The 22,518-nt window shown below is 37.1% G+C and overlaps 2 protein-coding genes and 1 long non-coding RNA gene across 7 annotated transcripts in view; 1 reads left to right on the top strand and 2 right to left on the bottom strand.

Moving 5' to 3' along the window:
* The window catches only part of trim33 (tripartite motif containing 33), a 32,990-nt gene extending 21,941 nt beyond the window's left edge, over positions 1-11,049 (bottom strand). For all 4 annotated transcript variants that reach the window (XM_026153261.1, XM_026153262.1, XM_026153263.1 and 1 more), the window contains exons 1-2: positions 10,376-11,049; positions 1,175-1,293 (exon numbers count right to left, since the gene is read on the bottom strand). In XM_026153261.1, coding sequence (XP_026009046.1) covers positions 1,175-1,293; positions 10,376-11,024 — 768 coding nt within the window. In that variant the 5' untranslated portion in view covers positions 11,025-11,049. The remainder of the gene's footprint in view (positions 1-1,174; positions 1,294-10,375) is intronic.
* Positions 11,050-11,068: 19 nt separating this feature from the next.
* Positions 11,069-15,165, top strand: LOC113012861 (uncharacterized). 2 transcript variants are annotated; one of them, XM_026153265.1, is made up of 5 exons: positions 11,069-11,450; positions 11,719-11,815; positions 12,189-12,299; positions 12,748-12,914; positions 13,247-15,165. In XM_026153265.1, the coding sequence occupies exons 1-5, from the start codon at positions 11,098-11,100 to the stop codon at positions 14,292-14,294; spliced, it is 1,776 nt and encodes a 591-aa protein (XP_026009050.1). In that variant the 5' UTR covers positions 11,069-11,097; the 3' UTR covers positions 14,295-15,165. The 2 variants fall into 2 exon arrangements, with proteins under 2 accessions (XP_026009050.1, XP_026009052.1); XM_026153267.1 differs by having other exon boundaries at positions 11,069-11,815.
* Positions 15,166-18,389: 3,224 nt separating this feature from the next.
* On the bottom strand, positions 18,390-19,292 carry LOC113013920 (uncharacterized). The gene is made up of 4 exons (XR_003270888.1): positions 19,145-19,292; positions 18,750-18,835; positions 18,569-18,601; positions 18,390-18,472 (listed from the first exon to the last, which is right to left on the bottom strand). It is a non-coding gene; the product is annotated as an uncharacterized LOC113013920 (long non-coding RNA).
* Positions 19,293-22,518: the final 3,226 nt, after the last annotated feature.

Below are 22,518 nucleotides of genomic sequence, written 5' to 3'. Positions count from 1 at the left end.
AGAACTTTGATAAATTAATATAGCCACTACAGTGACCATCAAAATGATGAAAAAATATTGCTGTAAACAGTGAATTTTGCGACACCACAAAATAAACAATAGCGTATAATATGAAACAATAGATGTTTAATATTGTCATATCGAACAGCCCTAGTGTCAATGTATACAACTTGAATGAACCTTAACTATCCTTCTAGTCACAAGAATTTTTTAAAGCCATGCCATTTACTGCACAACAGCAATCAGATGAACTCATCTGATTTTGGTAAATGACAGCAACCTGAAGTGGATATGCTAGCCTGGAGATTTAAAGTTGCAACTCTTAAACAGTGCACGTCTTGATCTGTGTGACTGTTGCTTGGCAGCCACCTCAGGACTGTTTACAGCTACTTATGTGACATTTCCAACTATTTATTGATAAACATCAATGAGCAACTGTGTTTAGAAACTGCAGCTTAGAAAAAGATCGAACATTTTCATACACGAAAAACTGAATATGTGCATCCAGTATAGTGCGTGAAGGAGGACTGTACTTGGGACAGTGAGGGGCATGACGTGCGACTGTGACAACATGGGTAATAGGTCGGATAGGAGGGACCTGCAAAAGGAAGAAATCTGTAACTAGTTGGCCCAAATTATTGCTGCAGTGGCAAATGGCTGCCTATGGATAACTTTTGAATCACGATTCATAGGCAATGGGACAGTGGAACCTGTGGTAGATGTGAAAATGGTTGAACGATACTGAGTTATTTCTGTTATTTTGTTTATCCAAATGCAGACAACAGGAATGAGTTGGTGTAACAAAGGCAACTCTGCATAATCAGATGAAAGTTTTTAACTAGTTGTTGAATATGTATTCTTACTCAGACAAACTTGTGGCACAGAATGAGCAAAATATAACATGTTGAATATGGGTCTGAGATACAACCCATTAATGAGTAATGTGTAATGAGTCTATATTATCCATGTTTACCAACTCACTTGAGTTAGTGTTACTGTATGTGCGTGATGTAATTTTCAGTTTTTATATGTTCACAACAAAAAGGACTGGATCCTTTTTGAGATTATTTTAAAGAAATTAAAAATTTCAACCTCAGTTGAGATCTTGCCAAACAGCAGACAAAAGTCTTCAAGCACTGGTCCAAATACAAACAAACCAACCATGTCTACATACCTGTGCAGCTTTTTCATCTGATGTGCTGGTGGCCTCTGTAGTATCTTTGACAAAGTAGTTGTCAATAATATCACTTTGCTTGTAGTCCTGGTGGCAAACCGAACACCGCATGACATTAACTAAAGACAGAAGAGAGAAAACAAGGAGAGACTGGGGTCAAAGAAAGTCAAACGTTCAAACACTGGACTGCAGATCAGGTCTTAAGCAAAACAAGTGATACTGGCTGATATTTAGGAAAAAAAAATGGAAACAAGCCAAAGCAGCAGTCACCATCAAGGACAGGCCCATATCCAATTTATGACCTGGCTTATTAAGCTAAGAAAAGTCCTGTTTCAAATAAAAGGGAATAATAACCGTCCTTCAGCAGACTGTCTTATAATTTCTTTTAGGTGAATTCTTGTTGTTATTATGAATTCTTGGCACACTGGAACATCCATGCCTATTCATGGAAGCTAATTGATTTAGTGCTTGTCTGCAGAAGATTCAATCTCATCATTCTTGGCATTTTATTAGCATATTAAATCACATGACCAGAAAACAACGACTGTTCCACTTAATCATTTTATCTGGTTTTGTTAATGGAATTACTGCTATAATCAGATGCCAACAAATAATTAGTTCAGCACTTTCCCACACAATTTCTAAATCTAATATTAGTCACAAAATGAAACTTAAAATTAATTGGTGTAACAGAATACCCCTCCTCTACCTCATAAACCTATAAATCCCCCCACCCTCCCTCAAGCCAGCTGAGGTATAACCAGTGTAAACCGGTTTGAGCTGGTCTACACTGACTTGAACAGCATACGGCCGGTTTGTGTGAGCTCCAGCTGCATGAGTTGTTGTGTGATTGGTTGTGAGAACAGATGGACTAGAACTGTGTTGAGAAACCCACACAACCATACACAAAAGTACACACACAAAAACAAATGCACCACACTGATGTCACTTTGAACTGGACCTCAGCTCCACAACTCTATATATGCATAAACAAGTAGAAGCTTATTTTAAACTGGACAGGGCTCTCTGCCAAAAAAAAAAGAAAGAAAAGAAAATGCGAGGGGAAAATAAAGCTACAGCATGCTAAAACACACACAGGTTGATTCAACTAATTAAATTAATTATCCAAATCCAAAATTATCCTGCAGAAGTAACTTGCATTAGTAGACAACAACAGGTTAACCACAAGTGATCCAGGCAAAACAGATCCATACCAAGAAGATTAAGTCTGGGTATGAAGCAAAGCTGAGCTTAAAAGTCCACATCTAACTTTGTACATCAGATAAAGCATTACTCAGTAACACCGTCAGCTAGGGCTGCTCAATTAATCGAATTTTAATCACGATTACGATCTGGGCTTTCAACGATCATTAAAAATGACTGAGCCGATTATTAGCCCCTCCCTCATTTATCCGCGACACCTTAAAGGCCGGTCCGTGAAAATATTGTCGGGCATAAACCGGTCCGTGGCGCAAAAAAGGTTGGAGACCGCTGATTAAGAGGACCCGAGGGAAGCTCGGAAAGCTAAGCAGAAGTTATTTGGAGAGTGACTGCCGTTGGTTGAAAAGAGAGTTTAAAAAAAAAAAAAACTTCAGTGGTGTTGCACACTATTTTATATTATTTTTTTAAAGTCATTGTTAACCCTTTAAAGCCGGTCAGAGCAGCACGCTCCGTTTTGCGTAACTATTGTTAAATCCCTGTAGAACCTGAACCGTGTAAGCTAGCGCAATAATTTGTTTTGCATATGAAACCGGAGGAGTTGTACTTACATCTGATGCCATCAGCTTGTCCTCGGTCACGGTTTCGTTCCACATATAGCTTTGCAAAAATTGCATAAAAAGCGCTTGCAGGAACAAAAACATAATATTCCAGAAACACGTTTTGCCGTTCCTATCAGCTGTTCGTAACACTTCCCACAGTGAAATGATGCACATGCTTTTTTCTTTGCAAATTTGCATCATAGGATTGTTTTTTGTTTTTCCTGCAGTATATAAAAATTGCTGTATCTCCAAAATAAAACTATGAAGACACTCAAAATAAATTTCCTGTTGTTGTAAACTATTTTTTGCAACTTTATTGTATTTAAAGTTTTGAGGGATAAACCTCTTAAATTTCTCCAAGTAGAAATATATGTAAACAAAACAAAAGCGATTTTCAATTTTTTTTGTAGTTTATTGCATTTTTTTGCAATTTATGTAATTACTATGGACTTAATGCATACATATTATTAAAATATGGGCTATAACAGTTGTATTGATGTATAGCAACTTGAAATGCTCCCACAAATGGCACTACAGCATGTAAAAAAATAATATAAGCTCTGGTGGACTTGGTTCTATAGTAGGTCTTAAAGGATTAAATAAATATCGTCAAATAATCGTGATCTCAATTTCAGTGAAAATAATCGTGATTATCATTTTTGCCATAATCGAGCAGCCCTACCGTCAGCTACTTTTGGATATTTCAGTAATTACATCTGCAAGAACCACTACAGCACAGTTCACAACTGTACTGCAGCCCTGACCCTCTGTCAGACTGCAGGTGCTAGCATGTTTTGGCAATGGTGCCATGCAGAGAGCATCGTCTACATGTGCACTGTCAGCAGGGGGCAGTGTTAAAAAAATATTTTGGAACAACTTTTAATGTTGGCTCGTCTTGTGGTTTTGCTCAGAAGAGCAACAGAGAAGTCATAATGCACCAAGAACTTCTTTGCAGTGAAATGAAACCGAGCAAGAAAAAACACAGTCCACTGTAACCACTTTCTGATATGTGACTTTTGGCATTTTGGACCTCTTTAATATGAACTTTGCCATCATCGTTTTTCCTGGTTGTTTATTTTGTGTTATTTATTTTGAAGACTGCACTCAAGCACATTTGCATTGGCTGCATCCATCACTCTGGAGAGCCAAACACCTACAGACACAAATATAGTTCAGGTCAATTTACCCAACAAGGGTCTGAAATGCAAATGTCTGAAATTATTGGGTCTCATTACTGGGTTTGCCAGCTAACTAGTACATAGTCTGTATTGATATGAGACAACACTCCAGCACAGCCACCACCAGACCAACACAGAGAGACTGAGGAGGAGCTTCTTCCCGCAGGCGATACGGTCTCTCAATCACACCACCACACAGTACTGACCCACATATACAGTTCTTACACACACACTGGACTTTCTGGACTTTGGTTTTGCACAACACTGGTCACTATATTCTTCATTTCCGGTTAATACTTGTACAGCTGCTGTTATTGTGTATATATTTATTTATATTTAGATTTCTTCATACATTCTTATATAGTTCTATATTGTGTATTTTGTTGTACAGTTATTTTATTTTCAACTTTAATTTATATATTTTATCTTATTCTTCCCAGTTAAATTTACCCTTCATTCTAATTTGTGTTGTACAGTTATTTCATTTTTAACCTTAATTTATATTTTATTCCTTCCTAGTTAAATTTACCCTTTTTAATTTTTCATATTTATTTCCTATCTTATTCATAGCCTTTTCCTTTTTTGTTTTCTTTAGGTCACGAGCAGTTGTCCAAGCATTTCACTACATATCGTACTGTGTATGACTGTGTACGTGACAAATAAAAATTTGAATTTGAATTTGAATTCCTGTGTCCTGCCTCTTTAAAGCTGTATCCAGGCAGCTCACTCACCTAAACCGAGTATTTCCAGTAATGTGTGACCACATTTGAAACAGACCAGACTTTCTTGCTTTGTGCTGGATATGAGAGAGGAAAACTGTGGATACTATCCCAATCTGATTCTCCCAAACTTGTCTTATGTTCATGTGTGAAAAAAATTCATAATAAATTACAACAGCTATTACAGCCAACATTATAAATAAGAAGTATAAAGGTTCAGACACAAGAATGAATGAATGAATTCATCAGCATACTTATCTATTAACTTTCCCCACATTAGTGAATGTGACTTCGGAAATAAAATAAGAAGAAGACATGCCAAACCAATTACTCTTTTCTTTTACCCATTGCTTTGAATGAAACCAACCTCACCATTAAGCAAACTGGTGTTGACACTTATTACTATTGTTATTATAATAACAAATTCATAATAGATTTTGAAACTTTATGTTTAGGTTAACTGTATCAGACTGGAAGCATCTGTTTTCTTCCTGTATGCGTAATTTACTACAGCTACAGTTAAACTTGTAAAAACAAGGTGATCTGTTTTAAGCAAGTTTTGTCATTTAACAATATCTTGTACCACCGATTCTGAACTTTTAAAATCTCTACCCCTGCATATACTGTAACCTCTACATACAAGAGTGTTTGGACAGCATAACTACCCCTAAAAAGCAATGCCTAAATTAAAACTTTGATGTTTTATGACGTTTTTATAACAACACGCTTTTATTACAATACACTGATGTCAGCCTGCTAAATGTAAAAATAGTCATATTCATGAATCAGGCCCTATGGGTAACCCTGCGCACAAAAAGAGCAGATCTTAACAAATCACTGTGATAACAATAGACAACTGATTCATACAGATTCTGCATGACCTTTCATATGAGATAGTTTACTGATTACTTAATATGGTTTCTTGAAATTTTCTTTCAAGTTCAACTTTGACCTTCTGCGCAGACAATTAAGGTCAAATCCTTAGCTAACCTAGATACTCATGTCCCCCAAGGCTTAGTATATTCTTGTGAAGTTTGAAGGCGATCCATCAAGAACACTGGGTAAGAAATTTAACCAATTTTCACATTTGGTGTGATCTTGACCCAATTTAAATTAGCTCACGCTCTTATTGGCATCTACCATCAGACAAAATTTGAAAGTGAGTGGAAAAAAGAGGAAAACTGTATTCTTGACGGACTCACAGATGAACACTAAAAAAATAAAAATAAAACTAAAAATCAATAAAAATCAATAAATAAAAAAAAACCACTACAACAACAAAAAACCCTCTTCAGCTTTGATCTCTTTAAAAAACTGTTTTGATGCAATGTAATAACCTCAAAGTTTATAAAATATTTGGTTGTAGTAGTAAGAATTTTCCCTGTAACCACTGAGAGCAGAGAGTTTATTATCCATCACTGAACCTGGCTCAGTGCTGTAACTGGGGCTGAGGGGACATTTGTAATGTTTTATATATTAATATCTAGAGATGGCACGATACCACTTTTTTATGTCCGATACCGATACCGATATCATAAATTTGGATATCTGCCGATACCGATATGAATCCGATATAGTGTTTTTTAATCAACAAAACTGTTTTTTAAATATCTTGCTGCATTTTGTATAAGTTCATACTCAAGTTTAAAACAACAACTACACTAAAGCTATTCTGTTATACCTGTATGCAAAAAAAATGTTTCATAGTTCAGCAATACTGATCAATCTAATAAACTTAAACCTACACCATCCTCCCTATTCTGGTATTTTAAAAAGAGTACTTAGCATAAATATTAAGCAACCTAACTAATAGGGTTCCAACTCCCAGCAACAACAAAAATAAATAAATAAAAAATAGGGAACCACCCCTCACGCTCCACCTCATGATGCTTAATCGACGTAATCAACCTTAATTTGATGCAGTGTGAAAAAAATGCACAGAAATCAATTATTTTTCCTCCACATGCTATAAAACCTTTTCTTAACACAAGGTCTAAAAGGCACCATATGTTAACAAGGGGAAGCAACCCTGCTTTGTTTTCCTAAACACCAGCCCAGGTATGACTGAGTGTGGCAGCTAGAGTCACAAAAGGAACATTCAAGACTGAAAATATAGAAGTCCCACTGAACAACAGTATATTCCCTGATGAGTGAGAGGCCATGTGATACAGAAGGCAATATTAGGGTCACTCCTAAAAACAGAACTTAGACAATGTGATATTAAAAATGACTCAAGAAAAAAAAAAAAAAAAAAAAAAAAAAAAAAAAAAAAGCTTGGTGACAGGTATTGTAAGAGATAAAACTGTGCTCACATAGCTAAAGATAAATGAAGAATTATATGAGTATAACTTGTAAGGTCTTTTGGATGAAGCAAGAAATACAACACTTGTCTAGCGTAGACTGACAGGAAAGTGATTGGTTTAGTTATACACTCTATGGACAAAGGTATTGGACAACACTGTCGCCATAGGTTTGAATTTAGGTGTTTCAATCCCATTACCATGTATGTGTAAACTCATGGACCTAGCCAAGCAGTCTGGCTTTACAAGCATTTGTAAAAGAATGGGTCATTAAAAACATCACAGTGAGTTAAAGTGTGGTACTGTGTAGGGCTGCCACGATTAGTCGACTAGTCACGATTACGTCGACTATCAAAATCGTGACGACTGATTTAATAGTCGACGCGTCGTTTGAAGCTTTGTAAGATCACAAAAGACGCAGGAATGAGTAGTAGGATTTAAGAGTGTAATAACGGACTGAAACAGAAGAGGGCAGCACTGCATGTACAAGGATGCCAGCTGCCGTTAAACCCTGAAGAAGAAGAAGAAGAAGAAGAAGCAGCTGTGTCCAAGAATTCATAGCGCAGCCCAGCTCAGTTTCCAACGACGGCGGCAGCTAGTTAGTTTTAAAATTACTCTTATTATTCTTTCTGGGTCACAAAATAAACGTTGAACATATTTCCAGGCGAGAATGTAACTGTATAAACCTCAAATATCTGCTCAGTTTATCAAGACACCACATATTTTCAAAAACGCGCCGACGTTTTCGGAGACGTCAGTTACCCACTAGCTCGATAGCGAGCCGGGTGCTAGGCTCACTAGAGCCCGTGAGAACACCGGACTCCCGGCAAATCGTTTTCAAACCCACCGCCTCTTTCGCTACTGAGGTTAAACATACATAAGTCACTTAGATAACTTAAACATGTTATTGTTTGGCTTTTTTTTGTATTTTATTTGTTCCTGAGTAAATCGGTTTGGCTGAGATTAAAGTTATAGTTTTTACACAGCTGAATAAACATCAAGCAGACAACTGATTATCAGAAGTGTGAGATGTTCGAGAATATACTCCAGTGTCCCGTTATATTTTAGATAACAAGGAGTTTATTAAACTTCATCGAAACAATCTGTAAATTTCATTAAAATTTAATAAACTATCATCTTGTCTTTATTTTTAGTTAAGACATACCTTAAACACATAAAGCTGTAAGCTAATGATAGTTATATAAGAGCAGATGCTGCTGGTGCAATATGCTGTACGTTTTACGTCCAATGGATGCATGATCTGATTAGTCGACTAATCGCAAAAATAATCGGTGACTAGTAGACTATCAAAATAATCGTTTGTGGCAGCCCTAGTACTGTGTGTTGATACTACCACTGCAACAGGTCAGTTTGTGACATTTCTTCCCTCCTAGACATTCCACAATCAGCTGTAAATGATATTATTGCAGAGTGGCAGGTTTTAGGAACCATGTTAACTTAACCAAAAAGAGAAAGGGGAAGACTGTAAAGTTACAGAGCAGGGTCATACAGTGCTGTGGTGCAAAGAAATCGCTACTCCTAAAGATTTGAACTGGCAGACTTTTAAACCTTGTCAGGCATTAACATCAGTACAAAAACTCTGCACTGGAGCTTCACAGCAAGGGCTTCCATGGCTGAGCAGCACTGGAGCTTCACAGCAAGGGATTCCATGGCTGAGCAGCACTGTGGGTGGCTCAATAGTTTTTTTCCACACAGTGTATTTTGTTGCACAGTAAACTTCGGTAATTAGAGTAACTCATGGATGACCTTCAAATTCATATAAAAATCAGTCCAATCCAATAGGGTACCAGATAATCCATCCAACAAAATGTCATACAATGACAGAAAAGTCACACAGTTGTTAAATTCTTGACAGCCTGTGTATAGTTTGCTGTAGTAGCATGTTTACAGCTGTATACCAGCATATGGTGAGTTGTTAAAGTGTTAGTCTGGGAAGACCAGCCAACCCAGAGCCCTTGACAAGCTATAACATTTTTGCACCAAGGAAACTGTGTCTGAAGATTATTTCACTGCCATCCTCACATGCTGATTCGTGATTTTGGATAAAACCCAGCAGATGAAAAGCGAGTCTTGTCCATCAAGGTATCATTAGCCAGAGTCTACCAACACAAAGCCTGGTCTGCTTTCCTGTTTTCACTAAGCAGACATGGCACAGCTGCAGTTTTGATCAAAAGTCTAACTCTGCTCTCAGGATAAAGCTTTTGGTACACCAGCTGAAACGATCAGCCCAGGGGTGCTCTTGCTAAGCATCTGACAATCAGGCTTACCAAAAATCTATCAGAACCCAGGAGCCTACATTAGTCAGACTTTAGGATGTGTCCACTCTTACAGCTACAAAGGTAGCAAATATGGTGACAAGAAACACCTTCACTGCATCATTATGTTGCACCGCATTTACAGGACCTTATCTTGGAATTATGATTTTTACATCACATACTAAGTGAGCTAATCAGGGAAGATAAGGGAAAATAGCATTATCAAGAGAGCTAAATACATGAAAAGATAAATTCCACTTTGTAGCAGTCCCTGCAGTTGCATTTCAATGACAACTTAGCACTCACATGTCTATTAAGTGCTGTACACACGACAAACATTTGGGTTTCTAGAAATCAGAATACACGCGTATAAACATTTTCAACTCAATCTCTCTGGAGATGAATGCTTCTTTGTTACAAGTTGTAACCGAAGCCTCGATTATACTCGGATGCGGACACAGACACGGACATATGAAGACACCACGGTAGAGTAGTCATTCCTGTTATGCTTCTTATGCACAGAGTATGCAGTGGTGCATGAGAAGCAGCAGCCCACAGTATTGTGATCAGCATCCATCCTATGTTTTAGCTGCTGTCTACTGATAAGTATAGAAAGGAGCCTGCTGAAAGGGAGCGAGACCCCTGCATAGCCGCCGCCTTCTTGTAATTCAAGCGGTTTTAATTCGTGTTGCTTACTGCTGTTTCCCATGTTTGTTACGGTGGACATTATTAATTCGTGGCACTTAGGATTCTCACCACGGACAGACTGACTACCTACCCAACAACAAGCTCGTCGTTTTGAAAGGTCAAGAGTCAAAATAAGCAAACAGGTGCCACATGGTCCACTTCAATCGCGATCGTTTACCCTTCCAGGTGCTGAATCCCAAACTTCCGATGAACAGCGTTAACTGAGAACAGATGAGCGACCCAAAAAGCGGCGAGGCCTGCTTACTTGGGGATAAACTCACCTATGTGCGTGTCCGTTTGTCCGTGTGGTCCAGGAACCTGTACGCTTATCTGTCTGTCTGGTTGCGGGATACATTTCAGGCAAAAGGAATGCAGACAAGGAAGAAGTTTTGGTTCACAGTCTCGGCTCTGAAGACTTTGTTTACACACTGCGCACGTATCCAGTAAATTAATAGGAGTGGATACCGGCGTGGCCGCAGAAGCCGCGGGAGGGGGGGACATTTTAGCGGCGAGTCCACCGACAGGAGCATCCCCGACAGCTTCAGCCGCAGTCGGCTCTGCATTAGTGCTACTGGTCCCAGCCGGGCTAGCGCTACCGTTGGTTTCTCCTCCCGCACCAGCAGCCCCGCTGCTGCCGCTGCTACTGCTGCTGCTGCTAACGTCTCCACCTTCACTGCTGGGCGTAGGAGCCTCGTTTGCGTTCTCACGGGGCTCGCCTTCTTCGTCCCCCTTTGTATTTGTTTCTATGACTATTACTGCATTATCGGTTTTCGTCTCTGGCGGCTCAGTATCTTGAAGTGAAGGCACGGAGTCCGACTTAGCAGACGTTTCCATATCCTCTTCGCCTTTGTTATCCGCCATCTTCCTTCCTCTTAGAACCGCTGCACATCCTGCGTAACTTCTCGAATCAGGAGTACGTGTGGACGTCATGACGTCGACGCCCCTTTGATTTTCTGCACACGTGATGCAATCTGGGATCTGTGCATGGGCTGAAACACTTTTGATGAGGAAGAAGCACTTTAACTGTGGAGACAGTCAAAGTGTACATACCTTACTTAATGGAAAACATCAAGAACATGTTCTCTTCTATCAACCATACACATCTGACCAAGAACTAATGATTGTTTTGCAGACACCTGTAATGAAATCAAACATGGAGAACTATGCAAAACAGTTAGTATTTGTTGACACCACGCACTGCGTTAACCAGTATTCATTTCCCTTATTCACACTTGTTGTAAGAGATGATCATGGGCATGGAGTCCCTGTGGCCTATGCTATTGTCAGCAACGAAAGTCAGAAAACCCTGGAAACTGTTCTTGGAATAGTTTGTGAGCATTTCCCAACTTCCCCGAGGTAAATAATACATTGACAGCTATTGATTTTGAAATAATTCCTTTTCAAAAAAGTTATAACATGCCAGAATCTAATGCTATAGCTGCAGCATGGGCTGCAAAAAACTTTCCTTTCCAGTTGTTAAAGTTATTCCTATAGGCTGTATGCAGTATTTTATATATCTACTTGTGAGTTGAAATGTTTAATTTGGCATTGAAGTGGTGCTTTGAGATAGCAAAAACATTTTCATACTGTTTAATCTCATTTAGTGTTTTCTTTTTTTCTGTAGAGCATTTATGGTTGACAAAGACTTTGCGGAAATAAATGCTTTGCAGAAGGTTTTTCCAGAGTCAGCTATCCTTCTATGCTGGTACCATGTCTTGCAGGTAAACCACATTGTTTTCTTTTCACGTTGTCTAAGATGCACCTGAAACACATTTTTACAACAGGGTCCTGTTGTCATGATTTGCCTCATTGTGATATTCACCTACTCAGGTTAATGAATATAAAGGGATAAAATGTTGAGTGACTATGTCCATCCATTTAAGACCACAGTGCACTCATCTTCTGGTGGCTGCTTCCCAAAGCTCTTTTTGACATTTAAAAATACGTTTGCCTGGTTGATTTCTGTAATGCACAGGTCCTCTTGTCCAGTGAGTGACAAAGTTATTTTTGGACGTCAGCTTTCTTTTATGCTTTTTGTACAGCTGCTCCTCTGTCTCTCTCTCCAGATTAACTTTTTTTCTCTTACATTCACAGGCTGTTAATCGATGGCTTTCAAAATCAGAGTCCGGGGTCCATGGGCTTTCTAACACCCAAAAGAGAAATGAAATCATTTCTTTCTTTTGTAAGCTGAAAGCTTGCACATCTGTAAGTGTAATTTGTCTATTTCACATTTTGATTTCTTGATTACACTAAGAGCATAATAACTTTCAGTTGCTAAAAAAAGTTACAGAGAGATACAAAATAGATTTTTGAAACAATTTCTAAAACTGGCTTCTTATCTTGCTTATCAAAACAAGTACTTAAGCTGTGCAGAACATCATTGTGTCACCCACTGTGCAGTAGAACTTGTGAGTGGGATTCTTTCACAGACAGATGCTGAAACCAAATATGCTTATAGGTTTAGTGTTCCTTCTTAGCCATTGTAAGGGAAGAAATAATTGCTTCTTAATACAAAAACACGACATATTATTAATAACTTAAAATTCTTAATGTTATTCAATAAAAGGAAAAGGGCTTCAATACATAATATTAAAGATTTCAATAGGTCTGTTAAATGGATTGAAATATATTCTGTTGCATCCAATTCTCTTAGGAGGACGACTTTAAAGCCACATCAGCAGAGTTCTGCCAGACATTTAAGCAATACCCTTTGGTGTGCCAGTATTTTCAGAAGCACTGGGAAGGCATTGGCCACATGTGGTGTGACTACGGCCGTCGCTTCAGTCACGCTCGTTCTGAAACAAACAATGTGATTGAAAGGTATGATTTATTATTTTGACCTCATTCAATTGTATTGCTGAAAAAAAGATATTATGCTTTAATCCAAGAGGCTAAACTGAGTAGGTTCGTCATGTCATTGCCAGAACAGGTTTTAGGCAAATCCTTTAAATTCTAGCAGCGTTTTTTATGTTATCACAACAAAAAACAGAGTAGGTGGATTTGCCTAAATCAGCTAAACCGGCACAGAGCATTCCTTTATAAAAGACGTGTGCAATAGGTATTCCAATTTTTAAAAAAATAATACAGTCTTGATTAAAACTTTAAATTCCTTCAATTACAGTTACTAATCATTTCAAATAACTGTTTTTCAGATTTTTCCACCGCCTGAAATACCAGTTTTTATCTGGCTACAAGAATAGGCGTCTGGATGATCTGATTGAAGTGCTCCTAGGGAAGGCCGACGACTACTTGTCAGTCATAAAAACCCTGCAAGATGTGGGCCGCATGAAAAACAGGTTTGCTGACACCTTGTCTCAAGTTTCAGACTCTGCTTCAAGACTGATGGAAAGTGGTTGGGCTCTTAAAATTACAGTCAAGAACAGCCATGGAGTTAATGCATATCAAGTCCCATCTGAGTCAAGAGAAGACATGGTGTATGATGTCTGCCCTGTTGAGTCCTACTGCAACTGTACATATGGCTTACGAGGACTTCTTTGCAAGCATCTAGTGTTACTTGCAAAATTAGCAGAGGCTGACAATGACATCTATCCAAACATGGAAACAGACATTTCTACCTTGGCAAGAATTGCAGTGAAAGAAAGGCATTACTTTGTACACTGTGAGGACTTGAAAGTGATAAAAATGCCAAGTTTGTTTGGAAATCTGTGTTTTTTTGCATCGGCTGCAACACTTCAGTGCACTTGTTGTACGTTCTCTCACTATAACACATGTGCTTGCCTGAAGGTGGCTTGTAGCCATTTTAAACAAATGAAAAACTCTCTGAAAAGTCCTCTATCAACTTTGAATGACACTCCTGTAGTTGAAAGCACAGACAAAAAATGCACAGAAGATGCAGTTGGAAAACTAAATGCTGTTTTAGACACAGTTAAACAGTGGGCATTCATTCCAGAGGGTATTACTCCAATGATAGATGAACTGCATACAAATGTCTTAAAAACAAAACAAGTAGGCAAAAGTATATGCCAGTACGAAATAAAGACGACAGATAATGCACGCAAAATTAGGCCATTGTATTCTAGCAAGAAACGTTCGGCCAGCATCGACATTCCAACAGTCTGTGAAAATGAATGTGAACAGTCGATAACCACTGAAAGAGAGACATCCTCTGGAGAAAATGAAAACCTTTTGGAATACAAAACAAAAAAGAGAAGAGTTAAAGCTAAGTATATGCACAAGTAGACTTTTGTGTGACATTTCAAAGGGACTGCATCCATTACTTCTGTTTATTGAAACCTAAAGCTGAATAGCTGTCTTAACTTTCTGCCAAGGAACAGTTGAAAAGAAATTGTTTGGTCTCTCAAGCAGTTGTTATTTATGTGTGTTATTCATTACTTTGGCTTGGTTGCTGTTTTTGATACAAATTCATCTGTGCCCATTGTAATATTTTCATATGTTACTATTTTTATATTGCTATGCATTATAAATAAAGGATTACTTATTACTATTAAAGGTCTGCATTTGTAATTGTTGGTATTATTTATAAAATATGCGCTCTTAAGTTTTTTGCTCCATAAAACGATACCTGTCACTTTTTGGACATAGAGTATCAGCTGTTGAGAATCCTGGCTCATACAAAATAGAAGTAAAAGGTTTCAACATCCAGCCTTTTTATGATTAAATACAAAGTGTAATAACAGAGTTATTGGGGTGTGATTTTGTTAATAGTTAGTCTTAAGTATAAGTTTAATAGTAATGAGTAAGAAAATATAGCCAGAATAATGGAATGAGACTAACACCTGACCTCACACTGAGATTTGGTATGAAGTGGCATGTTTGTGCTAATGCTGACATTGGGGCTCAGAGTTCCTCTGTGTGTATATATTTGTGAACGTTAACTTGGCTAATGTCCAAGGGTTTGACTGCTTTCCTGTTGGATTGTATCACAAAGAACAGGGATAAGAGCACCAGTGGCCGTGCACACCCTCATCTCTCTCCTTCACCCGATCATTAGTGTTGGAAACCGGCATTAGCTCAGAGTAGATTAGACTTCAGTATAGTGCAAGTGATTTGATTTTATGATTATTTGATTCAGTTTTTTCTGTGTTCAAGCTCAATTACTTTAATAAAATATGTTGAATTCAAACAAATAAATAAACAAATAAACTGTGGACATTACCCTTTTAAACCTTTCTGAAACAAGACAGGTAAAAACCAGTGTATAAAAGTTTACATAGGTATAAATAGCTCTAACACTTTACTCCAGCCTGGCGTCCACACATGTGGACATCACATTTTGGGTTATTTAGACCAAAATACTAAATCTTGATCAACAAGTGCCTGATATACAGTTATGAGGACATTATACTGCAACTGTTCTATCGAAATTTCAAATTAATGTCCTCATATGTGGCTCTCATTTTTCTCAGAAACAAAAATTAGGTAAAAAAAACAAAACCTGGTAATTCTTTCTTTTTACATTCATCGGGTTCCAATCGGCCCAAATATCAAAGAGAAATTAAAAATGCATGCCATGGAAGATTTCGGGTCTTAGGGGGTTAAAATGACCAGACCCCTCCGGCCTGTTTTCCAGGCCACTAAATTAAACCCAGTCAATTACCAATTGAACAGAATAAAAACCTACGAGGTCCACTAATAGTCCAAAAGTCCAAATCTTTAATAGAAAAGACAGGCAGAACTCAAACAAACAATAATCCAAACGAGGAGCATATACACACACTGGAAAGTAAATAATTATAAGTTATTAAATCAGACTAATTAAATACAGTAAAACTAATAAGGGAAGACGAACACACGGGAAATAAAAATAACAGTGTAAACATACCAAAACTCAAAATAAAACAGGAAAGCTACTACAAACCGAGTGTGACACAATTACATTCATATTGAAACATATGTGATAATTTTCTTTCTTTGTAGCATTTTTAAGATATGTGTTAGAACAGTCATTATGCTGTTTGGATTAGGAACCAATCATTTTTGCCAAATAGTTAACACAAACTTAGAACAACAATGAACAATTTTCAAGATTCTGATTTACAGAACAAACAAAAGTCACAAAAGGTTTCATTATTTAAGAAACAAGATCAAGTTTTTCACACAGGAATGAAATGACAGAATCCAGTGCAGCGGGGCCAAAGGTGTGTGTCAGCAAACTGAAGGTTGAGGAATCAGTCAGCTCATGTTTAAGATTGTGTTGGATTTTGAGAAGAGTCTGTCTGTTATTAGAAAGTAAGATTAACAATGTTACACCAATAACCCAAATACGGGGAAATGACAAATAATACCAAAAAAGATACAACTTTCATATTGTTTTACTAACTTACTTTGTCATATCAGCACTTGAATGGTCGATGCCTTTACAGACCATGTCTGTTGTGACATCGCAGGCCAATCTTCCGGCAAACCCGAGGGCTAGCTCCCCAGCCTCCTCTTCACTCAGAACACTAAACACTGTTACTTTAGTTTTGGCCTTCTTAGGCCTGTCAAGAATCATTGCGGGCAGTTTGGCTTTACGGCCCTAAAAAAGAAAAAGTGCAAACACCAAAAGAGCAGAGAGAGACACACACACGCGCACAAAGTTAAATGCTTTTGTTTACATGGTGTAATTGTGTATATGTTGCAGCAAATGCACAATTTCCAGCCACATTGTCACTTCATTGATACGAGTAACCCGGATTTACGAAAAAAAAATTCACTTTAAACATTTTTGGACGTTGTTTAGTTATATTGTGACTTACTCTCACAGAAGATACAGATGCCACAAACAGACTTTGAACAACGCATGTGCTTGTATGCACCACATTTCTGGCACTGCACCTGTGAATTAAAAAAAAAAAAAAGAAGAAGAAATAAACAAACAAAAAACAAATGAACAAAGTCCATTAAATAAACAATCTATATGGCTAAGGACATGTCATAGTGTACCCGGTCTTTGGCTGCAATCACACACCAGCACTGACTGCACTTCCTAGTTCGATCTGCAAAATATAATTTGTTTAAGTACAAGTTACATTTTCCAATGTTAGAGAAAAAGAAGGCAGCTAATTTTATCTTTACCTATTGAGGAAAATAAGTAGTGGCAAAGTCGGGACCTGAGCTTTGTGATTTCAGTGTTGTACTCCTCCACTTGTGTTTTACCGTCAATGAGAGATTGGGCAAACTAATAATTGACGAAGAAAAAAAAAAAAAAAAGAACAAAAAGAATTAGATTAACAAAGAAATGTTTGTTTGTTTTTAACCCCCCCCCCCGAGGAAAAAAAAAACAGAGCAACCAAAGCAAAGCATTACTGCTGAAATGGTTCAATCTACAAAAAAAATTGAGATTTTACCATCCTGCCTCTAAGGCTTTAAAAACTGAATAGGCAAAAATGTAAACATTACTTATATAGGTTAAAGCTATAGTTTTCAGTACCATTATGACATGCACTCCACATGAGTTCCCATCCTGTTGATGTGGGTGGCTCACATGTGACAAGGTCCACTCTCCAGCGCAGCCTCTTGCTGAAGCAAATGAGCTGAGAGATCGCAGTTATTACAAATAAAAAGCATATAGAGAAATCAATAACCACGTTCGGTAATGCTTTCAATTAAATTAAATATGTTATGTTAAATATGTTAATTAATTACCTCCAGTTTTTCAACACCGCACTTTTTCTGACCTCCGACTCGCCAAATGAATTCATATAGACTATGGTCCTCTTGGGTATGTCACAAAACTGTTTTGTAAAAAGATGGATATGGTAGGCTTGGGCCTTGAGAATTCCTAATGAGGGACACTGAAAAGTATCATGCACTAGAGAGAGTGCAAAATCTGTGCAACTTACAAACAAGGTCCAGTGGCTGCCGTTTTCCAGACAGGCTCCAATCAATTTCTCATACATCTGAAAGATGTTTTTCTGGAAATAAAAAGAATGTGACAAGTATGTTTTTCTGTCAAGAATGACACTGCAAAACTGCAAAAGCTTGTCAGGTGAGACTTGTAATTAATTCTGCAGATACACAAACATATAGAAAGTGTCATTTTTGGTTTACATTAATTAATTTCTATAGTGTGTACAAAACAAATCAAGACCACAGACTCAACACGCACCACTCAATTTTTGGTGTTCTTTATCAGTTGGCCAAGACAGAAATGTTTTAATCTGTGTGCATTGCTTTTGAACAAGTCTTTACACAGAAAAGGTTTCAGAAAGGTATTTTTCAGGTTCTTCTGACAAGGCTTCAATTTTGGAAAATGCTGTTTGTTTATAGTGGCAACTTATAAACCCTTTGTGATAAGAACATAGTTACCACAGTCCAAGTCATACCTTCAAAAAGAATGCACTTTGTGCTCTTGTGGACCCATCCAAAATTTTTCCAGTGATTTGGCTTGGTATTGGATAAATGTGAGGGAAATTCTATAAAAATAACATAAATACACCTATGTTTTCAAATACATTACAAAAAACGTAAACATGCTATGTCATTATGATCAAACAAGCTTTTCAACATACCTCACACTGCAAATAGATTAGGCCATCTATTACCTTATAAAACAAATAAATAAATACATATAAATAAAAACAGAACTAAGGAACACGATTCATTAAGTAAATTGTACAATAAAGTGTATTTAAAGCAGAATTTAACATTAGTTTTATGACAACATAAAAGGATTTTTATGTCAAGAGGTACCTCATCTGAAATGTTAGTCTGGTCAAACAGGGATTTCAAACTTGAAATACCAATAGAGTTTGGTCCAGCTACTCCCACAAGGTAATCTGTGAGAAAGCATATGCTGTAGTCAACAGATATCATTTTCTTTTTGCATGCTGCAACCATCATCCATTTCAGTCTTCTAGGAGCTTTGTCTGGTTGTAGTTCTTTTTTCTCCTCCTCTCCCCTCATCTATTAATTAAATTGTTTTCTGACCTTCCTAACTGTTTCCGACCTGTCTTCCCAATGTGATGTTTAAGCAATATATGTATGGTCAGAAGGGGGTGAAATTTTCATTGCAATTGTACGTGTAACATTGCATGTGATAATAAAAGGCTTGATTGGTTGATTATTCAACATGAGTTGACATTTACCTGACATTGTGAAGGAGTCACAGTTTCTGTAAGGGTGTAAGAACATAACATGTGGATTTGTTACACTTCTTTTTCACAAGTTAATAACAATCAATAATTTTCATTCCATTATTTACAAGCTATCACACGATGTCCCTGGGACAACATTTACACGATGTCCCAGGGACAACAATTACACGATGTCCCAGGGACAACAATTACACGATGTCCCAGGGACAACATTTACACAATGTCCCAGGGACAACAATTACACGATGTCCCAGGGACAACATTTACACAATGTCCCAGGGACAACATTTACGCGATGTCCCTGGGACAACATTTACACAATGTCCCAGGGACAACATTTACGCGATGTCCCTGGGACAACATTTACGCGATGTACCAGGACAAATTTGTAAATTTCTGGATTACTGTTAATCTCCATAGAATCAAGAACTCATGTCCAGTTTCACAGCTATCAAATCAAATCAAATCAAATCAAATCAAATCACTTTTATTGTCACATCACATGTGCAGGCACACTGGCACAGCACATGCGAGTGAAATTCTTGTGTGCGAGCCCCACAAGCAACAGAGATGTGCAAACACAACAACACAAACGAGCAAAATACAAGAATGGCCAACCTGAAACTAATAAATATATGTACAATATATAATAGTGTATGCATTTCTGGATGTGTATACTAAATATTTTCCTACGTGTGTGTGTGTGTGTGTGTGTGTGTGTGTGTGTGTGTATACACATTTTTACAAATTAAATAGTTAAAAAAAAATAATAATAATAATAAAATATATAAAATATACAGAGTTGAATATGTGCAAAACAAGTGGCATTTATATACATTATATACATTTATATACAGTGTGGAGTGCATAATGTTAACTGGTCCAGCTATGGACCAGTTAATTATGTTTCCAGGTGATAGTTTGATTCATAGATTCAGCACACACTTCTTCACTTGTATTTCGAAATAATCGAAGGCGGGTATTTCGAAGTCGCAAAGGAATGACGTCACAAGAAGGTGATTGGTCACTTGCAATGTTGAACCTGGAACAACATTAATTATGATGATGTGGGAACAATGCTGACACGAGGAAATCAGATCGTCCCTTTCCGAAAGAACTAAAAAGGCGTTAGTAGAGAAATACTATAAAGTAAATTAACAAACAAATGTAAGTTTGTTGACAGCCGATATATATATATATATATATATATATATATATATATATATATATATATATATATATATATATATATATATATATATGTATGTATATATATATATATATATATATATATATATATATATATATATATATATATATATATATATATGTATGTATATGTATATATATATATATATGTGTGTGTGTGTGTGTGTGTGTGTGTGTGTGTGTGTGTGTGTGTGTATATAATATGTATACATCTTATTTGACTGTTGGAATACAGCTGAATGATTCAGCAATCACTGACACTGATGCTAAGGCTGGAGGGGTCTGATTTGTCTCCTCTCCTATGAATGTGTGAAATGAGACCTTTACACCAGATGTTAGGACAATATCCTGACTGGAGGATCTTACTGATCAGCTTCTGCATCAACTAGATGAATATCTGCAAACAAGACAGGAACATGACATCCTGCCATGTTCTGTGTTTCTGTGTTTCTGGATGTTTGCCTTTTCCATGTGCTTCCCTGCCTGTGCCTTCCTGTTTGTCAGTGTGAGTGAGTTCTGTCTCTCTTTTCAGTTACATCCTGTCTTATTGTGGAAGTCATTGCCTTTGTATCTCATCTTGTGTTTCTCTTCCTGTCTTTGTTCTTAACCCACCTTTGTTATTATTTGTCAGGGCCTAATTGTGTCTACCTATTCCTTGTTATCTTCCTTGCATGTCTGTGTGTTTTTCTGTCTTTTTTAAATTTGTTTTATTTGTTGTTAGTTTTGAACTTCCTCTTAACACTTGACACCATGACGTAACATTTAACTTAGCAGTGTGTTGTAATATTCTTCTTTTTAAAAACTGATTAACATAGCTTTGTTTTGAAAACCAAGTAATTTGGTTCATTTGTTGTCTTATTGTCTTATCTTTCTGTGACCTGACTTTAATATTGACCACAAAGTTCTGACAATCTCCAAAATCATAAATAATCTGCCTTTATCTTGCAGAGTCATTAATGTCAGTAAAAACACGTTTGACGTGGAGCTGGAGTATCTGCATTAGCAGGCTAATAGCACACCACAAATTTACACCTATCTTCATTAAATGACATTCTGTCTCCACCATCTTCTCCACCACTCATCCAGTTTCCTCACTGTGTCCAGTTTATGAGTCTGTAAGACTATTATGGCTTAAAGAACAATACACATTTAAACAATCCACGTGTACCACTGAGAAATTCTGCAGTACTATTATTTATGATGTGAATCCCAAATGAAAACACCATTCGCACTGGAGGACTAATGGGTCGCTTAGATTCCATCTCGAGATTTAATAAAAAAAAAATCATGATTTCATAAATCCTCAGTCAGATGAAATTGCCTAAAAGAACAGAGTTATTTAGCTCCTTACTTTTGTCACCTAAGCTTCAAAGTAAATTATTTACTTCAAAGTCTTTATATTACCAATAACAAGGTGGGGTCTGCTCATGTGAGAAGGAGAATGAGGAAACAGGCGTTTTAAGAAAGTATGGTTTTATGAAGGGTTTTAAAGGGCTTAGGGGCAATAAATGTGTCATTTGTTTATTATAATAGAAACATTTATAGTTAAATTCTGGCCAATAGTGTGATACAGAAAGAATGATAACCAAACATTAATGATTAAGCCATGTTAGGTATCAAAGACTGGATGGAAGGCATTTCTTTAAGCAGACGACTTAAGCAAGTCTGAATAAGCAAAAAGTATGGAAGAAATTGTTTTTTGAAAATTAAACATCGCAAGGAATCTCTATTACTTGTCTCAATAATTTAAAAGGGAATGGGATGCAGTTTCTGCTTTGGTGGATGATAGGGCCCTTTGGATCAAACAAATACATTTTAAATTCAGTGTTAAGAAACTGCACTGGGGTAGAAGAACAGTCAGAATGATGTCTTTAAGTTTACCAAATTTAAGGGAACATGAGTGATAAAAGGAAAGCTATGATTAAAAATACAGGAGAAATAATAGACTAATTTACAGATTTGGACATACTGAACTAAATAGTATAATATTCAAAATGTGTTAAACTTTACAAATAGATGTGACCCACATGGACAAGAAACAGTAGAGAATGTTGCCTCACTGTCAGAAATATGAGGCATCTGATAGATATTTTACACTCAAGTACTCAAGAAATGAGTAATAGTAAGTCAGAATCTTAGACAAGCTAATTCGGCTA

The sequence above is a fragment of the Astatotilapia calliptera genome, chromosome 20 (genome assembly GCF_900246225.1).
Source record: "Astatotilapia calliptera chromosome 20, fAstCal1.2, whole genome shotgun sequence".
NCBI lineage: Eukaryota > Metazoa > Chordata > Actinopteri > Cichliformes > Cichlidae > Astatotilapia > Astatotilapia calliptera.
The sequence above is the reverse complement of the archived record's forward strand: the minus strand, read 5'-3'. Positions and strand labels throughout refer to the sequence as shown.